The sequence below is a fragment of the Hippocampus guttulatus genome, chromosome 7 (assembly GCF_054856545.1).
Source record: "Hippocampus guttulatus isolate MCC_2025c chromosome 7, RoL_Hgut_1.0, whole genome shotgun sequence".
Taxonomy (NCBI): domain Eukaryota; kingdom Metazoa; phylum Chordata; class Actinopteri; order Syngnathiformes; family Syngnathidae; genus Hippocampus; species Hippocampus guttulatus.
In genome coordinates this window covers 12,483,298-12,501,742 of record NC_141267.1, presented here as the reverse complement: position 1 = coordinate 12,501,742, position 18,445 = coordinate 12,483,298, and the positions used below count along the sequence as shown (strand labels likewise).

The 18,445-nt window shown below is 41.4% G+C and overlaps 1 protein-coding gene across 6 annotated transcripts; it reads right to left on the bottom strand.

Moving 5' to 3' along the window:
* Positions 1-246: 246 nt before the first annotated feature.
* nexn (nexilin (F actin binding protein)) lies at positions 247-12,567 on the bottom strand. Of its 6 annotated transcripts, none has more exons than XM_086116468.1 (14): positions 12,480-12,567; positions 11,033-11,362; positions 10,748-10,945; positions 9,310-9,394; positions 9,087-9,235; positions 6,714-6,914; positions 6,456-6,629; positions 5,550-5,741; positions 4,999-5,190; positions 4,268-4,312; positions 2,993-3,187; positions 2,611-2,832; positions 1,628-1,816; positions 247-1,548 (listed from the first exon to the last, which is right to left on the bottom strand). In XM_086116468.1, the coding sequence occupies exons 2-14, from the start codon at positions 11,324-11,326 to the stop codon at positions 1,171-1,173; spliced, it is 2,514 nt and encodes an 837-aa protein (XP_085972594.1). In that variant the 5' UTR covers positions 11,327-11,362; positions 12,480-12,567; the 3' UTR covers positions 247-1,170. The 6 variants fall into 6 exon arrangements, with proteins under 6 accessions (XP_085972594.1, XP_085972593.1, XP_085972591.1 ...); XM_086116467.1 differs by lacking the exon at positions 12,480-12,567 and having other exon boundaries at positions 247-1,052; positions 1,191-1,548; positions 11,033-11,378; XM_086116465.1 differs by lacking the exon at positions 12,480-12,567 and having other exon boundaries at positions 11,033-11,378.
* Positions 12,568-18,445: the final 5,878 nt, after the last annotated feature.

Genomic DNA, 18,445 nt, shown 5'->3' with positions numbered 1-18,445 from the left:
ATATAAAAAATACAGACTTTCAGAAGTGATACAAACATATTAATTTAAGTTCAGACTGTAAATAACAATAGTGGATCCCTTGTGTCAGTCAAAAGTGCTCCATGGTAAAGTAAGTGTGTGCATCCAATGTGTGCATTTACACGAGATTCTTGCAGGTCTCGTCGGTATAATAAAGGACACCAAGTTTTGCTATTGTTCGGACTTTTATTACAACGTTTCTCTAATAATGTATGACAAATAAGAATGTGAGCCAAAGCTTGCTTTATTGTCAACCCGTGAACTAGTTACCTACCGTTCAGCACAACTGCATATCAAATTTTACAAGAGAATTACAGGTAAAAATAATTTAAAATGACAAAAGGGCATCACAGAGGATTATATCATTGAAGCATTTTACTTAACTCATTCACTCCCAAAGTCATATTTATGTCTTTTCACACTCCACACGTTCAACCCCAGATACTTATTTTTTTTTTCAATTTTTCCAAGACTTAGGGTAAAAAAAAGAAAGAAATTGGGGTCTAGAATTGGCTGGTGCTGAATGAGTTTCAATTAATGATCATGCTCACATTTTTTTTCTACAATATGCTTGTCGATGTCATCTTATCCGCATGAAGCGACTCACTGCTGTGGATTTATAATTTGTGTCATGACTACCATTTCAAGGTCATTTCATGTGAGCATCAAAACATTTTGTGGTATGCTTAAAAAGACACAACCACATCATTGATGAAATGATTTGGGATTATGACAGAACATTAAAGTAACATGGCAAACCTATGAGAATACTGATTTATACAAAAATGTTGTCGGTGTTTTGGCACAGGTCATACCCTATATTTATAGAGAGTGCAGCTTTACAACCGATTAACAAGTAAACACTCTGCATTTTTGTGATTTTGTGTATGCCTCCCTCAGGAATGCCAAGAACACAGCCACTTGCTTCCCTCTGTTGTATGGGCACGAGGGACAAATACGTTTTATTTTTACTTTTTTAAAGAGAGACAACAAGGAAAGTTTCCAGCGGGTGAAAGGGCCTCAGTAGTCATAAGCTGTGAAACAGAAACAGAGACGCTGTTACCTGTGGCTCATGAAACAAGGAAGAGGAGCATGCAGTCCACTTCGAAATGAGACAGGACCGCCGGTAGGATTTTTCATGCAGGCAGGCAGTCACACCAGGGTGGCCTTACTTTCTATCGTGAGGATACAGGTGCTCGCCGCAGTGCCTCGGCTGTTCACCGCCTTGCACATGTACTCGCCCTCGTCCTCAGGGAAGGTCTCTGGCAGGTAGAGGCAATACGTCTCCCCTCTCTCGATGTACTGATAGTCTTCACAGTCTTGGAGCATCTCTCCCTCAAACCACCAGGTCACCTCCGGCTTGGGCTCTCCGGTGATCTTGACGGTGAAGCGGACGGGCTCCGAGTCCACCACAGACTGGTTTTTGAGCGGTTTCTTGAACCACGGGGCGCCCGACCTGGCGTGGTCTTCGTCGTCCTCATAGGAGCCATTGACGATGCTCGCCTCATCCTCGACGTCATCCTCCTTTTTCTGCAAGTGGATGAAACAAACGATTACCAAGTGCCAAAGCATTAATGATCAACAGATCTCCTGTGTGTGAAAATGGTACCTTTTGGAGGGCAGCATCGATCTCCTGTTGTTCGAACTGCATTCTCTGTATCTTCTGCTCTTCTATCCGCCTTTTCTCCTCATCCTCTCTGGCTTTGGCCATTTGTTCAAACCTGGCTCGCATGTCCACCTTCTGTTTGAATGGCGTCTCCTCACCTCGCGGCGAAGTCATTTGGCTGACGTCTTCCTCCTACAAAACAGCAAAATAGGGGCACTTGCTGGACCCCTTTTCCACTGCTGCACGACTAATATAGACACCTTTCGATTCCACACTGAGACAGTCAATTTGGAAGCAGGGACGAACGAGATCATCATTTCAGTGTTCATTCTTTTTGTGGCATTTTTGTTTGGTGTGGTATGAGAAATTCAAAAAACATCAAATGAGTGTCTAAGGTTGGGAAATATTGGTCTGCCGCAGCTGTCCATTTTCTTTATTCAAGCCCATCTTCAAAACCCTCCTCTCAAAACTCACTTGTATTCTTTGGCATTCGACTCAGCATGACTTAGATTTGTTCTTGGTTTTTCTGTTTGGTGCTTTCTACCGCCTTTATTACCGATTTGTTTTGCTGTTTATTGTGCATGTTAAATTGCTCCATGTACAGCACTTTGTATGCAGCATTGGCTGTTTGAAAGTGCTCTATAAATACAGTTGACTTGACTTGACTTCCATTTGTCCCTTCTTGGAGAATAGTCATCTCCAATTGTGACAAGAAGTAAAACATTGTATTGGAGATCCTCATCCTCAAGTTATAAGTCTCACTTGATCTGACGTATGATTGAATGTGGGACTATTTATAACAGGGTAAACCAACCGCTGCTAACCAAGGTAACCTGCGCTTATTTGAGTCGTTTGTGCAATACTGCATGCTAAATCTATTTAGAACATTGGTGTGTCCACGTCTCCATACAATGTTTGTGAAATGGCCTCACACATACGTTATTTGTAGCAAGCTAACATACGATAGATCTTGTATGGGTTCATACCTCCAGGAACCGTTCAGCTTCCCTCTCTTTAATTTCATCATCGGCAGCCTTCCTTCGAGCTCGCTCCATGTCAATCTTTTTCTGAATCTCCTCTTCAGTCAGCTGCTTGATCTTTTCAAACTTGGACTTCAGGTTCTTGGCCTGGATGGAGCCCGTCCTCTTCAGCTTGGTCAGCTCTTCGTACTCACTATTTACAACATAGGCGCTTTCATTCACTTCTTCCTGTGAAATCCAGAATGAATATTTATTAGCGTTCCTTCTACCTTATGTTTGGACTAAGGTATTGGGGCAACCAGCTCTTACAGCTGCAGAAAACAAATTGAAAATGGGAAAAAAATATTTCATTTGTAGGTGTATATTTTTGACTTTGATTGAGGCTAACCTCGCCCATCTCTTGTCGGAGTTGTTCAAACTCCTGCTTCTCCTTCTCCAGTTTCTGTTTGCGCTCCTCTGCCTTGCGTCTCCTTTCAGCCTCCTCCTTCTCCTTCAGCAGCTCCTCAAAGTTCATCTCCAGTTTTCCTGGGTGTAGCGCCTCCTGCGATTCTGTCCTCTCTAATTCATCCTCGTCATCTAGAACCTACACACATGAATAAAATACCCAAAGTCAGACATTCTAAAGCAGAGCACCGGCATTTGATTATGATAATTTTTTTTTGCCAGCAAATACATAGACATAGTTTTGAAACAAGAATAACGGCAAGCACATCATTAAGTCTACCAGTACAGGTGCATCTCAATAAATTAGAATATCCTAGAAAATGTTATTTAAGTAGTTCAATTCAAAGAGTGAAACTCATAAACAGTATGATACATTTTCACTCAACACAGAGTAAAGTATTTCTACGACTGAAAACCCCCCAAAAACAACTACAATTGTGATGTGTTGTCACAGACACTTTTCCTTCCGTGCTTTTATTTTGGAGAGTCCACTTCCAGGGACCTTCTGTGTCTTTTTCCCTTTCATGACCAGGCTGAGCCGGAGGGTGATCCCATACCTACAGCTCATCAGCAATTACCTCCTGCATATAAGAGCTCTGCTGATCTGCAAGCGGGTGCCAGATGATTCATGCATTATGAGTGGTATCTAGGCCATTAATAGTGAATACGCTTACCATTTTTGTATTTTTTGTGCATACTCAATTGTTCATGTTTGTCTTGTTCCAGTGCCTTTTCCTCCCTGGACCACTTGACCCTACACCTAACCTTCCCCCATTTCCTTCGCTTTTGGATCCTCTGCCGCCATTACCTTTGCTACCCATAACAACAACATTTGACTTTACTGAGATGGGCCTGTATTGTGAGATTTATTTTAAAATGCTTTCATAACAGTAGCAGTATCATCAGCAGTGCATCAAGTAATATGCATTACGTATTTCCCGTCTTTTGTGAGCCACATAAAATGATGCAGCAGTAGCAGTAACAAAAAAGCATATTTGAGTAAATTGCTGCATAGGTCAATGATGAAACTATAACCATCATTTAAATCATGAACTTCAAGCAGTGTAAACCTTATAGTCATCCTTCTGTCACTGTGTAAAAATGTATTGTATGCTGTTAAGTAAAATTGGTTTGTTGATTTATTTGCTTTTGATTCAAAAAAAAAATTCTGCTCATTTGGGGTAGAATGTATTCAAAGTTTGGTAGAAATATATCTTACTGTTTCATCTCCAAATGCAGAGTTCTCCTCATCCAGGCTGGGGCTCTTAAAGAAATAATTTGGACAAGGGAACAGCAATCCAAAATCGACCATATGAGCCCATCAGAATAAAACACAATAGTTAGTGGGAAATGTTGAAACAGGTGTTAGTTTGAAGTACATTGATTTGAAGCATGTTGACGTGACTTTGGAGTGTTGAATTTGGCCATATACAACCATTAGTACGAAATGAAAGAAGTCTTTCTGCTCGTTTCCAGAAAATGGTTGTAGTTTAGAAAGCGAGGCTGTTTTCTGAATCCTTCCCTATCCGTGAACTAGTGCCCTGTATACAGTAGTAAGGAAGCCATTTTGTAGTGCTGTCGGTTATCACCGATGGCGCTTTCAATGTATTTGACAATGCAATTTTGAAAAGAAACGCTCAATTTAGTGGAACACATCACAAGGATGGACACGAAGTGCTTTGTCTGTATTCATTTTGTAAAATACTGTCTAAAATCTTAAAACAAGAGAATTCATTTATTACAGAAAGTAAACCAGATGACGTTAATCTGGTAATGTTGTAATTATGAGAAAGCAAGGACAAACACTTGAGTAGTGTTGGAAACTAGTTCATTTGAGTGATGAATGAATTATATAGTCCATGATATAAAAATTCCTTTATAGTGATACGGGAGAAGGGAATAAGAGACTCATTCCAAACACAGACATAGTTTTTGGTCGTGAGGACTCACCATGCTTTTGCGTGCCTCGGCAAAGAGCCTCTTCTCCTCTTCCAATCTCTTCTTGGCCACCTCCTCTGCCTTCTTCTGCTCTTCCTCTCTTCTCTGGCGCTCCAGCTCCTCAAAACTGGCACAGATCTTTCCAGGTTCACTGCCCTCCAGGTTCAGTAAGGCCATCAGAGCTTCGTCATCCTCGTCGACAAGCTGTGTGACAATGCAAATGAAATTTAAGATAAGAACACCAAGACATATTTGGCTTACACATACTTGGAACTATGGTGAAGAAAAGGTCTAAAAGAAACTAATGCAATAAACCGGAGGTGAGATGTTGCTGCCGGCTCGCTTTGTCTGTTCTCAATCATTCCAAAGGTGTTTGATGGTCAGATTCAACTGTACCAAACTCACTGAGGTACGCCTTTATGAAACCTTTGTGCACTCGGACAAGAAAGGGGCTCTTCCCAAAAAGAAATATAAACACAGAGCAAAGGTGTGTGATGATACCACAGAGAATCAATGTCACTTTGATGATACTTTAGTTGTAATCAGTTGCAATATATTTTTACCATGCTCTTTCTGGCTTCAGCAAAAGCTCTTCTCTCCTCCTCCATCCGTCTCTTGGCTTCTTCCTCGGCCTTCTTGCGCTCCTCTTCGACCCGTTGCCTCTCAAGTTCTTCAAAGCTCAGTCTTAGTTTTCCAGGTCGGAAATCTTCTTTGTCATCCGGAGATGGTGCCTGAGTGCCTTCCTCATCTTCCTCCTGGAAAGACGTAAACAGGTTGCAAGTATGAGTTAACCAGGCAGAAGATATACACTCACTGGGGACAGCATTAGAAACAGCCACTTTATGAGATCTTGACCAAAACTTTTGAACTGTGGTAATAATTTGCTATTCCCATCATCCATCCATCTATCCATCCATTTTCTGATCCGCTTTATCCTCACAACTGTTCTGGAGCCTATCCCAGCTGTCTTCGGGCAGTAGGCGGGGGACACCCTGAACCGGTTGCCAGCCAATCGCAGGGCACACATAGACGAACAATAAATTGACATTCACAATCACATCTAAGGACAATTTGGAGTGTTCTATCAACCTGCCATGAATGGTTTTGGAATGTGGGAGGAAACCAGTGTACCCGGAGAAAACCCACACAGGCACAGGGGAGAACATGCAAACTTCACACAGGGAGGAATCAAACCCTATATATCTTCGACATGCTAACCACTGGACCACCAATGTTAAATAAAATAATCAAAAATGTGTGCGTGTGTGTGCAAATGTGTGTGTGCGTGTGTGGTACAGTTGTACACTAAACTATAGCCACATCAGCCTTTCTTTAATGTGTTTATAGTTTGAAGGCAAAATGATGGACAGAACAAAAGGTTTTGCACAAGGTCATTTTGTCAGGCCTGCGGGGGAAAAAACCCAAACAACAACAAAAAAAAGACAGTTAATTGCTTTGGGAATATTTACCAATCCCAGGCGGGCCTCCTCAAAAGCTTTCTTTTCCTGTTGGAGGCGCCGTTTGGCTTCCTCCTCTGCTTGCTTTCTTCTCTGTTCCTGCCTTTCCCTCTCCAGCTCTTCAAATGTCATCTTTAACTTTCCCGGAGACACCTGTACCTTCTCCACGGGCTTATCCTCTTCCTCCTCAAAAGAAAAAAGATGAGAAGGAAGGTTTGGCGCTTGCTGTACTAGCAAAGCTTGAATATTAATTTGTGTTTGCATCCCAACCTCTGGGACAACCGAGCGCCGCTTGGCCTCCCGGAAAGAGCGTCTGTTTTCATCGTAGCGTTTCTTCTTCGCTTCTTCTGCTGACTTCTTCAGCTCCTCTTCTCGACTCTTCTCTATGTCCTCAAAGTTCATTTTGATTTTGCCTGGAGCTCGGGATGACTTCGTGGGGACAACATGTATCAGGATGGTGTCGTCTCCTTCCTGTAATTCACAGATTTTATCATCAGCCGAACATGGCACCTGAATTATTGTCTTTAAAACGTTGAATCAAATTCCATAAAATGAACTAGGCGAAATCACCCCATAGTTCATTTTGAGCATGCTAGGTGGATTATATGTAAACAGATGAATTTGGCACATGCAGTGTAACTGATCAAATCAAAGCTAAATTGCGATGGCTGATTTTGTGTCTTAACAGGTGCAAATGGCAACGTAGTGCGTAACCCTGACAAGGAGGCATAGGCAAAATGAGGCAATGGGGAGAATTGATCATTTCAGATCATGTTGAATGGTTTGAAATGCCCAAATAAAATTGATCACAATGCATCACATATTCAGCAATGCAATTTTGGTGCTCCTGCATGATCCAAGATATGGCTGGAGCCAGTCACCTATGAAAACAAAAGTGGGGACTGCCTCTCTCTAAGCATTTTTTTTTACACAATGTCATGCAGGACAGACTCTCTGGAAGAGTTAAATCCAACAAAACATGGCTTTTATGCAGTCGGTGGCTTCACCAAAATTGTTGGGGTAATCGATGTAACTCAGAAATATGTTTGTCTTCCACTTATTCTAAACTAAGCTTTTCAATTCAATCTCTCTTGCACATTTTGCACTTGCAGTGCTCTCCCAAATGTTCTGTGGTGAAAACCATCTGCACCAGTTCAAACGCAGACCCCTCTTTTAAATAAATGTCCACCACTTTTCCACCTCTTGCATGTGCAATCTGTTGTGAACACAGAGTTTAGCAGCCTCTAGTTGGGATCTTGCTAAAAGTTCGCAACCATGGTATATGTGGCACCCAAAACCATACCTCTATATAAACCGTACCGGTCGCTGCACATTTATTTAGTCCTATACAAAATTCTAATGGTTGAATTCCTTAGCTCATGCTCAAAACCTTCATGGAGCTTTTTGGAACTCAATATCCTGTTTTCGCATAATACTGGTAACTAACTAAATACCGATGCTTAAAACAATACTTCAACAACAACAAAAATGTTTGTCCAGATTTGCATCAAAATCGAATGCTTCCTTCAGCAGCATATGCTTTTTTTTTACCCACCACCGACTTTTCCTGATGTGGTCATTTGCAGTGTGTCAGCATGAGTGCCAGTCAAAGATAAGACAGTCTAATTTCGGTCACACAGTAAGGAGGTCTACAGCCACCAGGAGGTGTGGGAAACAGTTGCCAGTCATATGCTGTCTACACCTGGCAGCTCTGCGAGAGTGCTGCTCCACTTGTTTCTCAATGACCAGGTCAACTCTAAGCAGGACACACATGAGACAATAATAGTTTAAGCTAAAATTGGATGTACAAAACAGTCCTTGTGTGTGAAGACACATGAAAGCAGTCTTAAGCATTTCTTTTTGCGTCATAAAAATTAGTTTGTTTGGGTCACTTAAAAAAAAAAAAAGGAAAGAAAATTGAATAGTAACAAGAAGGAAGAGTAGGTAGGCTCAATGGTTCTGTTTGTTAAATAAAACCTCTCTTCTTGTTGTTATTGCCTCTAAAAAGGCAGTTGTTTGAACAGTTTCTGTCTGCACGATGAAACAACAAAAACTTAACAGTTGGATTGTCAAGTTGGTCACTTTACAAGCCATTTTTTTCTATGGTAAAAACACTTTTTTTTTTACTATAGAACCTCCTGTCGCTATTCTCATGGACATGTTTGCAATATTGTGGACAGCTGTAATCTAAGACAATGTGTTGCTGAACTACAATGAGGGCAAAGGATGTTTATGGCACGTAATCACCTGTCTGGCACCATGACATAACCATTGCAGACTGTCTGAAGGTACAAAAACCCACAAACATATGATCTGCTTTTGCTGAGAATGAATTAGCTTTTTAGGATGCATCTACTGTTTAAAAAGTATGTCGAGAGAGCCGTTTTTTCTGTTTGAATCTTAAAAGTGATTTTAAATACACAGAAAAAAATGGTGTGTTGAATTTACTCCATTTTATTTCGTCAAGTGGTTGCACGAAATAAAATCATCTGGGTCCAGACACATTTTTTAAGGCGACATCGACTTACAAAATGTAAAATTAGAAATTTTTTTCCCCATTGTAGCTCATCCAAGTAGCATCGGAGGGTTATGTGACTCCTTTTCTGCTTCCCAGTTTGAACAAGCTCCACTTTGTGTGCTTACCTCAGCTGCCTTCTTCGCCAATTCCCTTTTGATTTTGTCTTTTTCCATGTTGTCTTGGGTTTCCCTCCTTTTTCTCTCACATTCCATCTTCTTCCTCTCCCCCTCTTGCCTTTGTTTTTCCATTTCGGCAAACTTTCCCTTCACACTACCTGAGGATTCAAGAAAACAAACTCACATCCTAAAACTTCCAGGTCCCCCTTCTTTTGGCAAGCGAGTGTCTCACCTGTGATTTTGGGGACGTAGGATTTCTCCACCTTTGCCGGCTTCACTTCTTCCTCCTCATCGCTGGAAGCAAGAAGTTCTTTTATCTGCCGAGGATCAGTTGGAGAAGGAGTGAGTGTTTACACTTTAGACGGGATCATCTCCACGATTGCTCGGGAGCCATGCTGCTCTCTGCAAGAACAGAAGCCTAATCCCTGATAATAAGCGGGTCATGTGACCTGCAGGTGGGTTTTCGATTGGGCTGTTGCGCGGCGAGCAGATGAGCATACTGTGTGTGTCCAGTCAGGCCAGTTATGATGGGCACAGGACATGGATGTTTGTTCTGCTCGAGTATCGCTGATAATCCGCTCTCACCCCAGTGCATTAATGCTTTTATTTCACCACCGTCCGTCTCATCTCCTTGTCATGGTCGACAATTTGAAATGGTCCTTGATACAGTACATTGAGTGCAAAATAATTCAAGGAGAGCTTGATTTGAAAGTGGAACAATTCGATACGGTTCGACTCAGAAGGATTATGATTCGATTTGACACGGTAGGCTCAGTTAGAGAGTGTATGACACAATGACTTTTTTCTCTTGTGATTTTACAGACATTTGAATGAACGTGCCAGAATTGTAAATGCGGCATTTCCTTCCAAGACGTAATTTGGATATGCATTTTAATATATTTCAATTGATTTAATGTGCTTGCATCTTGTAAAATCAAAAATAAATTTTCTGATGGCTATTTTCATTTTTCAAATAGTAACACTGACCAAATTACGAGGGAGCTATTTTCAAAACAGGCGACTAATGTGGTCACTGGGGTGCCAACAAGCACCTTCAACAAATCTTAGCTTTGGCCATCCACACAGTAAAAGTTGGAGCTGAGAGTCTGCATGTTCAAGTTTTGTGTGGCTTTTCTCCAGCTACTCTGGCTTCTTCCCACATTCCCAAAGCATGTATTTTAAGTTCATTGAAGGCTCTACACAAGCTTTATGGCCATGGCACTGCTCCTTGTGCAGAATAACATAACGTTTGCATGGTCCATGTAAAAGTTTTCATCACACGATCTGTTACTGTTACTGCAGGCCTGCTACAACAACTGTTGAACACACCAAACTATTAAAGCCAGGCTAAGTTTGTCTGGAGGGCTGCACTGGAACTTGGCGCCAATAAAAATTGCTGTCAGCTGGACAGCCATGGGAAAGGGAATACGAAGAGAACAAAAACTGCAAAGCCTATGCTGTCAAATGCTACTGATGGACTCAAGTCTGTCCGAATGACGCCTAAACCCTGATTTAAACTCAGGCATATGTGAATGTGTCACCAAAACAGGTTAACGGAGAGCAAAGAATGTGTGTTATAAAGTTTGTTGAGGCCTGGTTTGCGAGCCGTGCCTTTTCCATCATACCATGCTTGTCACACTTGCAGGTTAGTGGGCTTATCGGGCTTTGACCTGCTGCTTCCTGCGGTTCCATTCCCTCTCCTTGATGAACTGCTCCTTCCTCTTTTGCTGTTCGTCCCTGTTCCTCTGCCTGCTGCGCTCCTCCCTGGCCTTCTGCATGGCCTCAAACTTTCCCGTCACATCGCCCTTGTCTTTGTTCATGTTGGGCACATAGCTTCTGGCCACAGGTTTTCTGGATCGGAGCAGTTTCTGTAGTTCAACAACGGAGGGGTAAGAAACTTGTGAAGCTGAGCGATTGGTTAACGTGACTGGTAATAACTTCTATAGATGTCTTACCTCTTTTTTAAGCACAACATCAGAAATGTTATTTTCTTCAGTTGTGTCAGGTGGCGCTTCCTCCTCCTCCACTTTAGCGGTTTTCTTTCTTCTATTCTTATCACCACTAGCCTTGTCCTTTCCCTTGTGTTCCGTGCCGTTCACATGTGCCTCGCCAGCCTTTTTCTTCTGTGCGTCTGGCGTCTCGCTCCTCTTCTTCTCATCCTGCTGGCCATCTGAATTGCTCACATATTCCTTTTTACGTGGGACATCTTCCTTCTTGACCACGGCCTTGACCTGCGCCACCTCAGCCATGTTTGGATCACAGTGACAAGGTGGTTTTAATGTGAGCTGCATAAAGAAAGGGGGATGACACAAAAGGTGAAGACTTGCTCGAGTAATTGTATTTGGTACTGTACTGAAAAGTACTGTTTTTCTTTTCTCCAGGTGCTTTTGTGGAGCATGATTTTTCAGTAAAGTGCCACCATTTCCCCAAAGAGAACTGCCCCATCCCCCAGTATGTTGGGGGAAGACTTCAATAGTAGCATGGTGCTGGCTGCTATTTATAGCTCATTTTTAGGGCTGCGGAGGACGTGTGATCATGGCTATTTCTGATGAGTGATAGGCAGTTGCACAGAGCTCACAATGGCACCCACATGTCGCCCCACAGGCCCTTGACAAAATGGCCAGACAAGATGACCGAAGACTGTCGGTCGGCAATCACTACAACCGCCACTGTTTATCAGTGTCCTTAAATACCTTGTGCCCAAATATGAGGATTATTGTGTGGTGAGATTGCTCATAAACAAAAAAAAAACACACAACTATTATTCCTGTAAAGTTAGGCCCTAATATTTTAAAGCATTATTGCATACCTTCCATGCTGTGGGGCAGGTTCATAAATATAAATAAATCCGATTTTGAAACATATTATTATTGATTGGTGAGGATCATTCGTGTGACTTTGCATATAGCGAGGCCTGTGGAATCCATTCAGGAGCTACCAAATCTGATTTATTGCCCTATTTCGGGTCAAATATAATGCCTTCGTATAACCTACAACCAAATATATTGACTATGTAGAATCAGAACAGTATCATTTCTAAATGGAAACATAATTTATTGTAGAAGAACAATCTTACAAAAGCGAAAATAAAACACAAGAACAACAATAAGCTACAATGTTTTTCCACCATGAAGGCCTGCTTATGGATAGCTGCTCTTTAAATTCAATTTTACACAACTTTAACGCAGCGGCTCCTCTTGTTTTATGTTGAGAGGAAAGAAATTTCATCTGTGCTGTATGTTACACATACGTACAGCACATTTGACAATAAAGTTGTATTCAATTCAATTCAATAACACGTATATTCCACTCAAGTGTTAAATTTGAGTTTTGTAGTTTTCCTTTGCCACAGAAACATGTAACTTGCAATACACCCGGAATAAGATGAAATAAGGGAATTACCTCTTCGTGGGTGGGTTTTTTTTGTTTTGTTTTTTCCCCCCCAAGAAGAAAATAAATAAATAATCCTCAGAACTCGTTCGTTTGGAGCCAAAGGCGTCCAGTCCGGTGGTGCACAGAGGAGTGGAGTGGTCGCTGTTAATGACGTGCACTTTCCATAAAAAAAGTTGGACACGCATTCCACGTTCGTTCGCGCTTCAGCTGTCGCCTCGGGCGCGTGCACGCCGATCGGCTGCAGTCGCAGCTGCAAAAATACGTGGACCCTAAAATACAAAATACAGTACACCTAACTGCGCCCTCGGATTGTATTTTGTTCATATCAATAATGACATTATAATTATTATGACTTGGTCTAAAGTTAATGAGCTAAATATTGAATGTGATGCACAGAAAGACCCCAAACCATCGATAAACACATGAAACGAATTTATTTCTGACAGCGTCCCTCAAACGAGTCATCATTAGCTTTAGCTGTAAAGACTTTACTATGTAACTCTTGTGTAGGATTCCATCGATTCATGCAAATATTGTACACCTAATAAAGCATCTATAACATTGTCTACTTAAGAAGCATTGCTTGGACAACCTTTCCGATGTACCTCATTCAATTCTGCAAATATACCTAAAGTCCATGCAATGACATTTTTGAGGATTATTATTATTATTATTATCCATCCTTCCATTTTCTATCCTCACAAAGGTCGCGGGCATGCTGGAGCCTATCCCAGCCGTCTTCGACGGGAGGCAAAGGAAACCCTGAACTGGTTGCCAGCCAATCGCAAGGCACACATAGACAAGCAAGCATTCACACTCACACTCACACCTAGGGACTGGTTAGAGTTCTCCAGTAACCTGCCACGCATGCTATTGGAATGTGGGAGTAAACCGGAGTACCTGGAGAAAACCCATGCAGGCATGGGGAGAACATGCAAACTACACAATCAAACCCTGCACCTCTGCACTTTGAGGCCGACTTGCTATCCAGTTGTCTAAGGTGTTGCCCTATTATTATTATTTTATCATTATTATTATTATTATTACTACTACATTTGAGAGGCAGTACACATGATGGGCAAAAAAAATAAATAATTGCCATGAGATCATCAACGTGGTACACCACATGCACAACAATATCACCACTGACAAAAACGAGCCTTTATCCAATTGAGATGTCTGTCGTCTTACCAAGAGTCACCTGTGAGAAGAAAGAAGTAAAAATGCTAACTGTTAGCTTATCTGGTAACTACAGCACCTTGAGGTGGTTTCTATTTTCGTCAGTGACTTGACCATGTTATAAAATCACCCAACAGATGTGTCTGTTTGTGTCAGCAGTGTGAAACTTCAGCGGGCTTCTTAATTGGCTAGTGTTTTGAATTACATCACAATCTCGAGGCTGACCACACACACTTAAATGTTTGAACAGGGGTGGCGCATTGGATGAGTGTTTTGAACATCAGCCTCACATCTCTGAGTTTTAGGTTCAAATCAGAGCTCTGGCCTCCCCTCCCTGTGTTGGGGTTTTCCAGGTACTTTAGCATCTCCCACATTCCCAAATCAAGCATGTTTGGTTCATTGAAGGCTCTAAATGGCCAAGTCAAGCTCACTTATTTCACCTTTAATCACAAAAGAGTATCAAAGGGCTGAACAGATGACTAGGCTGCAATGGATGCTGAGTGGGCAACACTGACTACACTAACTAGAACAGCATGAGAACTGTAAGGTATATTTATGAACCATTCATCCACTGGTGCTGCCCGGCCAAACAATATAAAATATAATCTAATAATATGGTCACATCCTGCCAGAAACCTAGTCATCTGATAGGTCATTATGACACTGGATTCAGGCAGTCAGTGAATTAATTTGGCATGGATACCTCATGGTGTACTCTAAAATATGGTTTGCATTATTTAGGGCGAATTCACTGTGTTGAATGTCGTGTCTTGGGGAAACCCCAAGCAGGTCAAAGCTCCAGCTAATGTGTACTTTGGGAAATTTGAGAGGTGCGACAGTGAGAACATGAATTTATATCTACAGTATGCGTGATTGTATTATTAAATGTTGTGATTTAAATTTGGTGCACTGCCTAACAGCCAGAAAGGTGGTTTTTTTCACACCTCTTGAGGTTTTCCCCTTGTGTATTTGAAAGTTCATGCCTGGCTCTGTCTTGCACTCTTTCGGGTCCAGTGGGGCATAGGGGATTACAAGGCCGCGGCTTTAAATAGTACCACAGCTGTGGAAACTAATCAACACTGTAAGGACAGCTAAACTGAGTCACACTGGGCTCTTCCTCTCAGCTGTTAGAGCACAACACCAATAGGACTCACATTTTCTTCTTGTAGTGGTACAACCCCCCCCCCCCCCCCCCACACACACACACAGAAACTCGGGAGTTTACAGGAGGCTCTTAAGGATGGACACACCAGGTGTTTCAATAAATATCCGCGCCTGTCACAGTTAGGATGAGTTATCAAACACCGTAAAATGCAAAAATGGAGGGGCCGGGGGGGTTGACACATAATCACTCGGTCTTAATATCCATCCACCTTTTCTCATGCTCACACCATATTCAGTATGTTACAATATTCAGAAATACCTCTAAGGTCAATAGAAAGTAAGGGGGTGAGGATGCTTTCCAGAGTCGAACTGTCACCATCATAGAACTTCTATTCACTGAAGAGGCGATAATTTCAGGAACATTTTGTATGTGTAAAGATGTTTACCACAGGATTAAAAAAAAAAAAGCACATATTTATTTGTGCCCTGCGATTGGCTGGCAACCGGTTCAGGGTGTCCCCCCGCCAACTGCCCCAAGCAGTAGTTCACATGCTGCTGCACTGTTCACATGCTGCTACACTTTTTATGACGCCAATGCTATTTGTAGCTCATGTACAGTATTGCAGAGTTACCGGTATATGGTTGTTTTATACAACATGTAATTCGTTTTTTTAAAGTTTTTAGTTGGACAGTATACTACTTTTTTGACAATGAGCCACTTTATTGAAAAAAAAATAATAATAAAAATAGTAATTCTAGAATGTCAAACTCGTGCTTGTTTTGCAGTGAAATGACTTCACTGCCAATTTAGAGCACTTGTAAAAAATTTCCTCGCAGGTCAAAGTCAAATCAGCCGAACACCAGCTCGTATTTTGTAAAACTTGTAAGTCTGGTCAAAGCACCACTGTACTGTATGCTGTACTGTACTGCAAACATAGATCTACCCCCCCCCCCCCCAGTTAATTCTATTATACATGAAAGTTCAAATCCTAGATAGGTTGATAGATATTACAACAATAATATCCTCAAATATTCAAATGTTTTTTTAATTATACTGTGGGCTCAGTCTTCGAAGACATTCCATTACCAATAAATAATAATAAGTTGTGGCAACGACATTGATTTATTAGGCAAATTCTTGACAAAGGAACATTTTACAACCAAACTGTGTTCCTCATTTGTGCTGCCAAATCACTAGCGATAAGTAACTTTTTTTTGTACTTCAGTGAGCGTTGACATGCAGCAGTGCCAACCATGAGCTGCACAAGTTGAAAGAAATGTCATTATTCAGCTCAGCTCAACCTCAGCTGTCACAAGAGACAGAACAGTTCAGTTGCTCAACAGGTGTCGCCGAAACTCACAGCAAACTCTTGCCAAAATATAATTACCCGTATGCTCACGGAGCATACGCATATCTGATTTTTTTAAAATGACATTCTGCTTCACGTCATCTTTACAGAACCAGAATCATCTTGATTGGCCAAGTATGTAAAAACACTCAGGGAATTTGTCACCGGGTGTATATGCTACACTAGCATTACAGTAATAAGCAACTATAACAAGAAGAACATTTAGGACACGACATATAAGTAAAGAGGCTTTACATAATGCTACTACAAGTGCTACTGTACCAAACAATAACAGCTGTGCAAATGACGCAGGGAGTCATCAAACAAAAATAAAGGGACCTGTAACGCAACATTTTAAAACAATAATAGTTGTATAAATAATTCAGTGACTAGTTATGCCGTGATTCTGATACAACAATGAATGTGCAATTATGCAGAAAGTCCTTCCGCACTTTAAAGTGTCCAGTGGTGTGGAATAATGATCAACAAAAGTTATACAAATATGTAGAGCTGAAGCTACTTCTATGTAGAGCTAATTGTATTACTGTCACACAAGGACATGCAAAATTGGCGAACATTTGAAACAATGCCATGATAGAATTTTGAGTCAACTGTTTAGGTAGTTAATGACAAGAGAGAAGAAGCTATTGGAATGTCTGCTGGTTTTAGTATGCACAGTTCAATAGCACCTACCTGAGGGAAGCAGTTGAAAACGGTGGTGACCAGGATGTTGAGTGTCTGAGATATTTTTGCCTGCCGTTGCGTTGGTTCTTGCAGTGTGCAAGTCTCGAAGAGTGTGCGGGGGATTATTAATCTCTCGTTACTCGTACAGTATTTGAATACTTGACATAATTGAGGGATTGGTGTTCTATTGAAAACAATTGCAATTGTTCTAGCATTACTTATTCTACATTTAAAACTCCTACATCACAGGTGTCAAAGTCGAGACCTGGGGGCCACATTGGACCACCGCATCATTTTATAAATCTTGCTTGAGCAAATCTTGTGTCTACTTAATTTAATCTAAAAAATCGGGTAAAATATGGACCACAATTGCAAATTGTCTTATGACAATTGAGATAATGAAATCTTTCTTTTTTTGTTTTTCATTACAAAATCTGACTGGCTTGTGGAGTGTGTGTTCGATGAATCTGCTGTAACCACGCCCTGATCAATTGTCAATCAAATACCACCTTTCTTTCTTATGCCTATACATATGTACATGTTTCGTCTTGTAGCCTCGAGTGGTTGTAATACTGTATATCCCACCACGTGGTTGCGGATTTTTCCATGGTGCAAAAAGATAAGAGGAAAGGGGCCATCTACCCCATTGTTCGTGAACTCGCAAATGGCTCTTGGTTGGCAGACGAATGCATTGCCCTGCTTGTTTGGTATTATGTTGGTGTGTGGGTCACAAACACTTCAGGGAACGTCAACTGTTTATTGAACATACATACATCATTTAAATGGGGCTCACACTGCATAACAGACATTTGAGTACATACATCCTGCTAGTTAAATACCTACAATGCTTTGCCTTCCAACATATTATGCTAATTTGACACACAAAAAGTACATTGCACTTGGGAATTGAAGTCACATAACTGTGGCATCTGGATAAAATGCATGTGTCCTGTAGGCACAGCTACAGTAGCTAACTTTGGTTACAGCATGCTAGAGTGGTAGTTGCACAAGGCCAAGCAATTATAACTAATTACCTGGCAATTGCACCATGTAACCACAGATGCAAACAAAGGCATTCATGCATTCAAGTTCTTAGTGCATGGTTGAGGGGTGACTCATGCCTGAGGCCCAAATTCATCTCTGAGCTCCCTTTGAGCAACAGTCCAAAAAAAATCCCGAAAACTGAAATGGTGGGAAAACATTTTAATGCACTCTTTATGCGATACAGTAATGCATATTTAGCAGATCTCTCCAAACGTCTATAATTTAGAAACTAATCTCTGAATTAACGTCACATGGTCTTTAAATCAGTCAAAGCAAAACACAAAATGCATTGATTTGCAGCGCAGCAACCGCCGCCGTGTCCAGCCAGTGCGTGACGTCACAATAAAAATATTGGTTAAAACGTTTGCAAATAAGTAATTCATAATTGGAATTACCTATGGACTTCGAGGGCTGCACATGGTACTTACTAGTTATGTTTAAATGACGGTAGGATTATGAAGTGGGCCCACGAAAACATCTTTCTCCCGCAAGAGGATCCTGGACCCAAAGAATTTGAGAACCACAATTTGTGGGCAAAGAATGTCACGCATGCGCGTATTTGACGGCGAGGATTTTGAACAACCGGGAAAATCAATTATCGCGAGATGACGTTGT

Bases quoted from the DNA above. Each gene is read 5' to 3' on its own strand.
- nexn (XM_086116465.1), bottom strand. From the start codon at position 11,368: ATGCAGCTCACATTAAAACCACCTTGTCACTGTGATCCAAACATGGCT. The intron at 9,236-9,309 runs GTGAGACACTCG...TTGAATCCTCAG, and splicing joins CTACGTCCCCAAAATCACAG to GTAGTGTGAAGGGAAAGTTT. The intron at 5,191-5,549 runs GTAAAAATATAT...ATTGTCACACAG, and splicing joins CTGAAGCCAGAAAGAGCATG to CTTGTCGACGAGGATGACGA.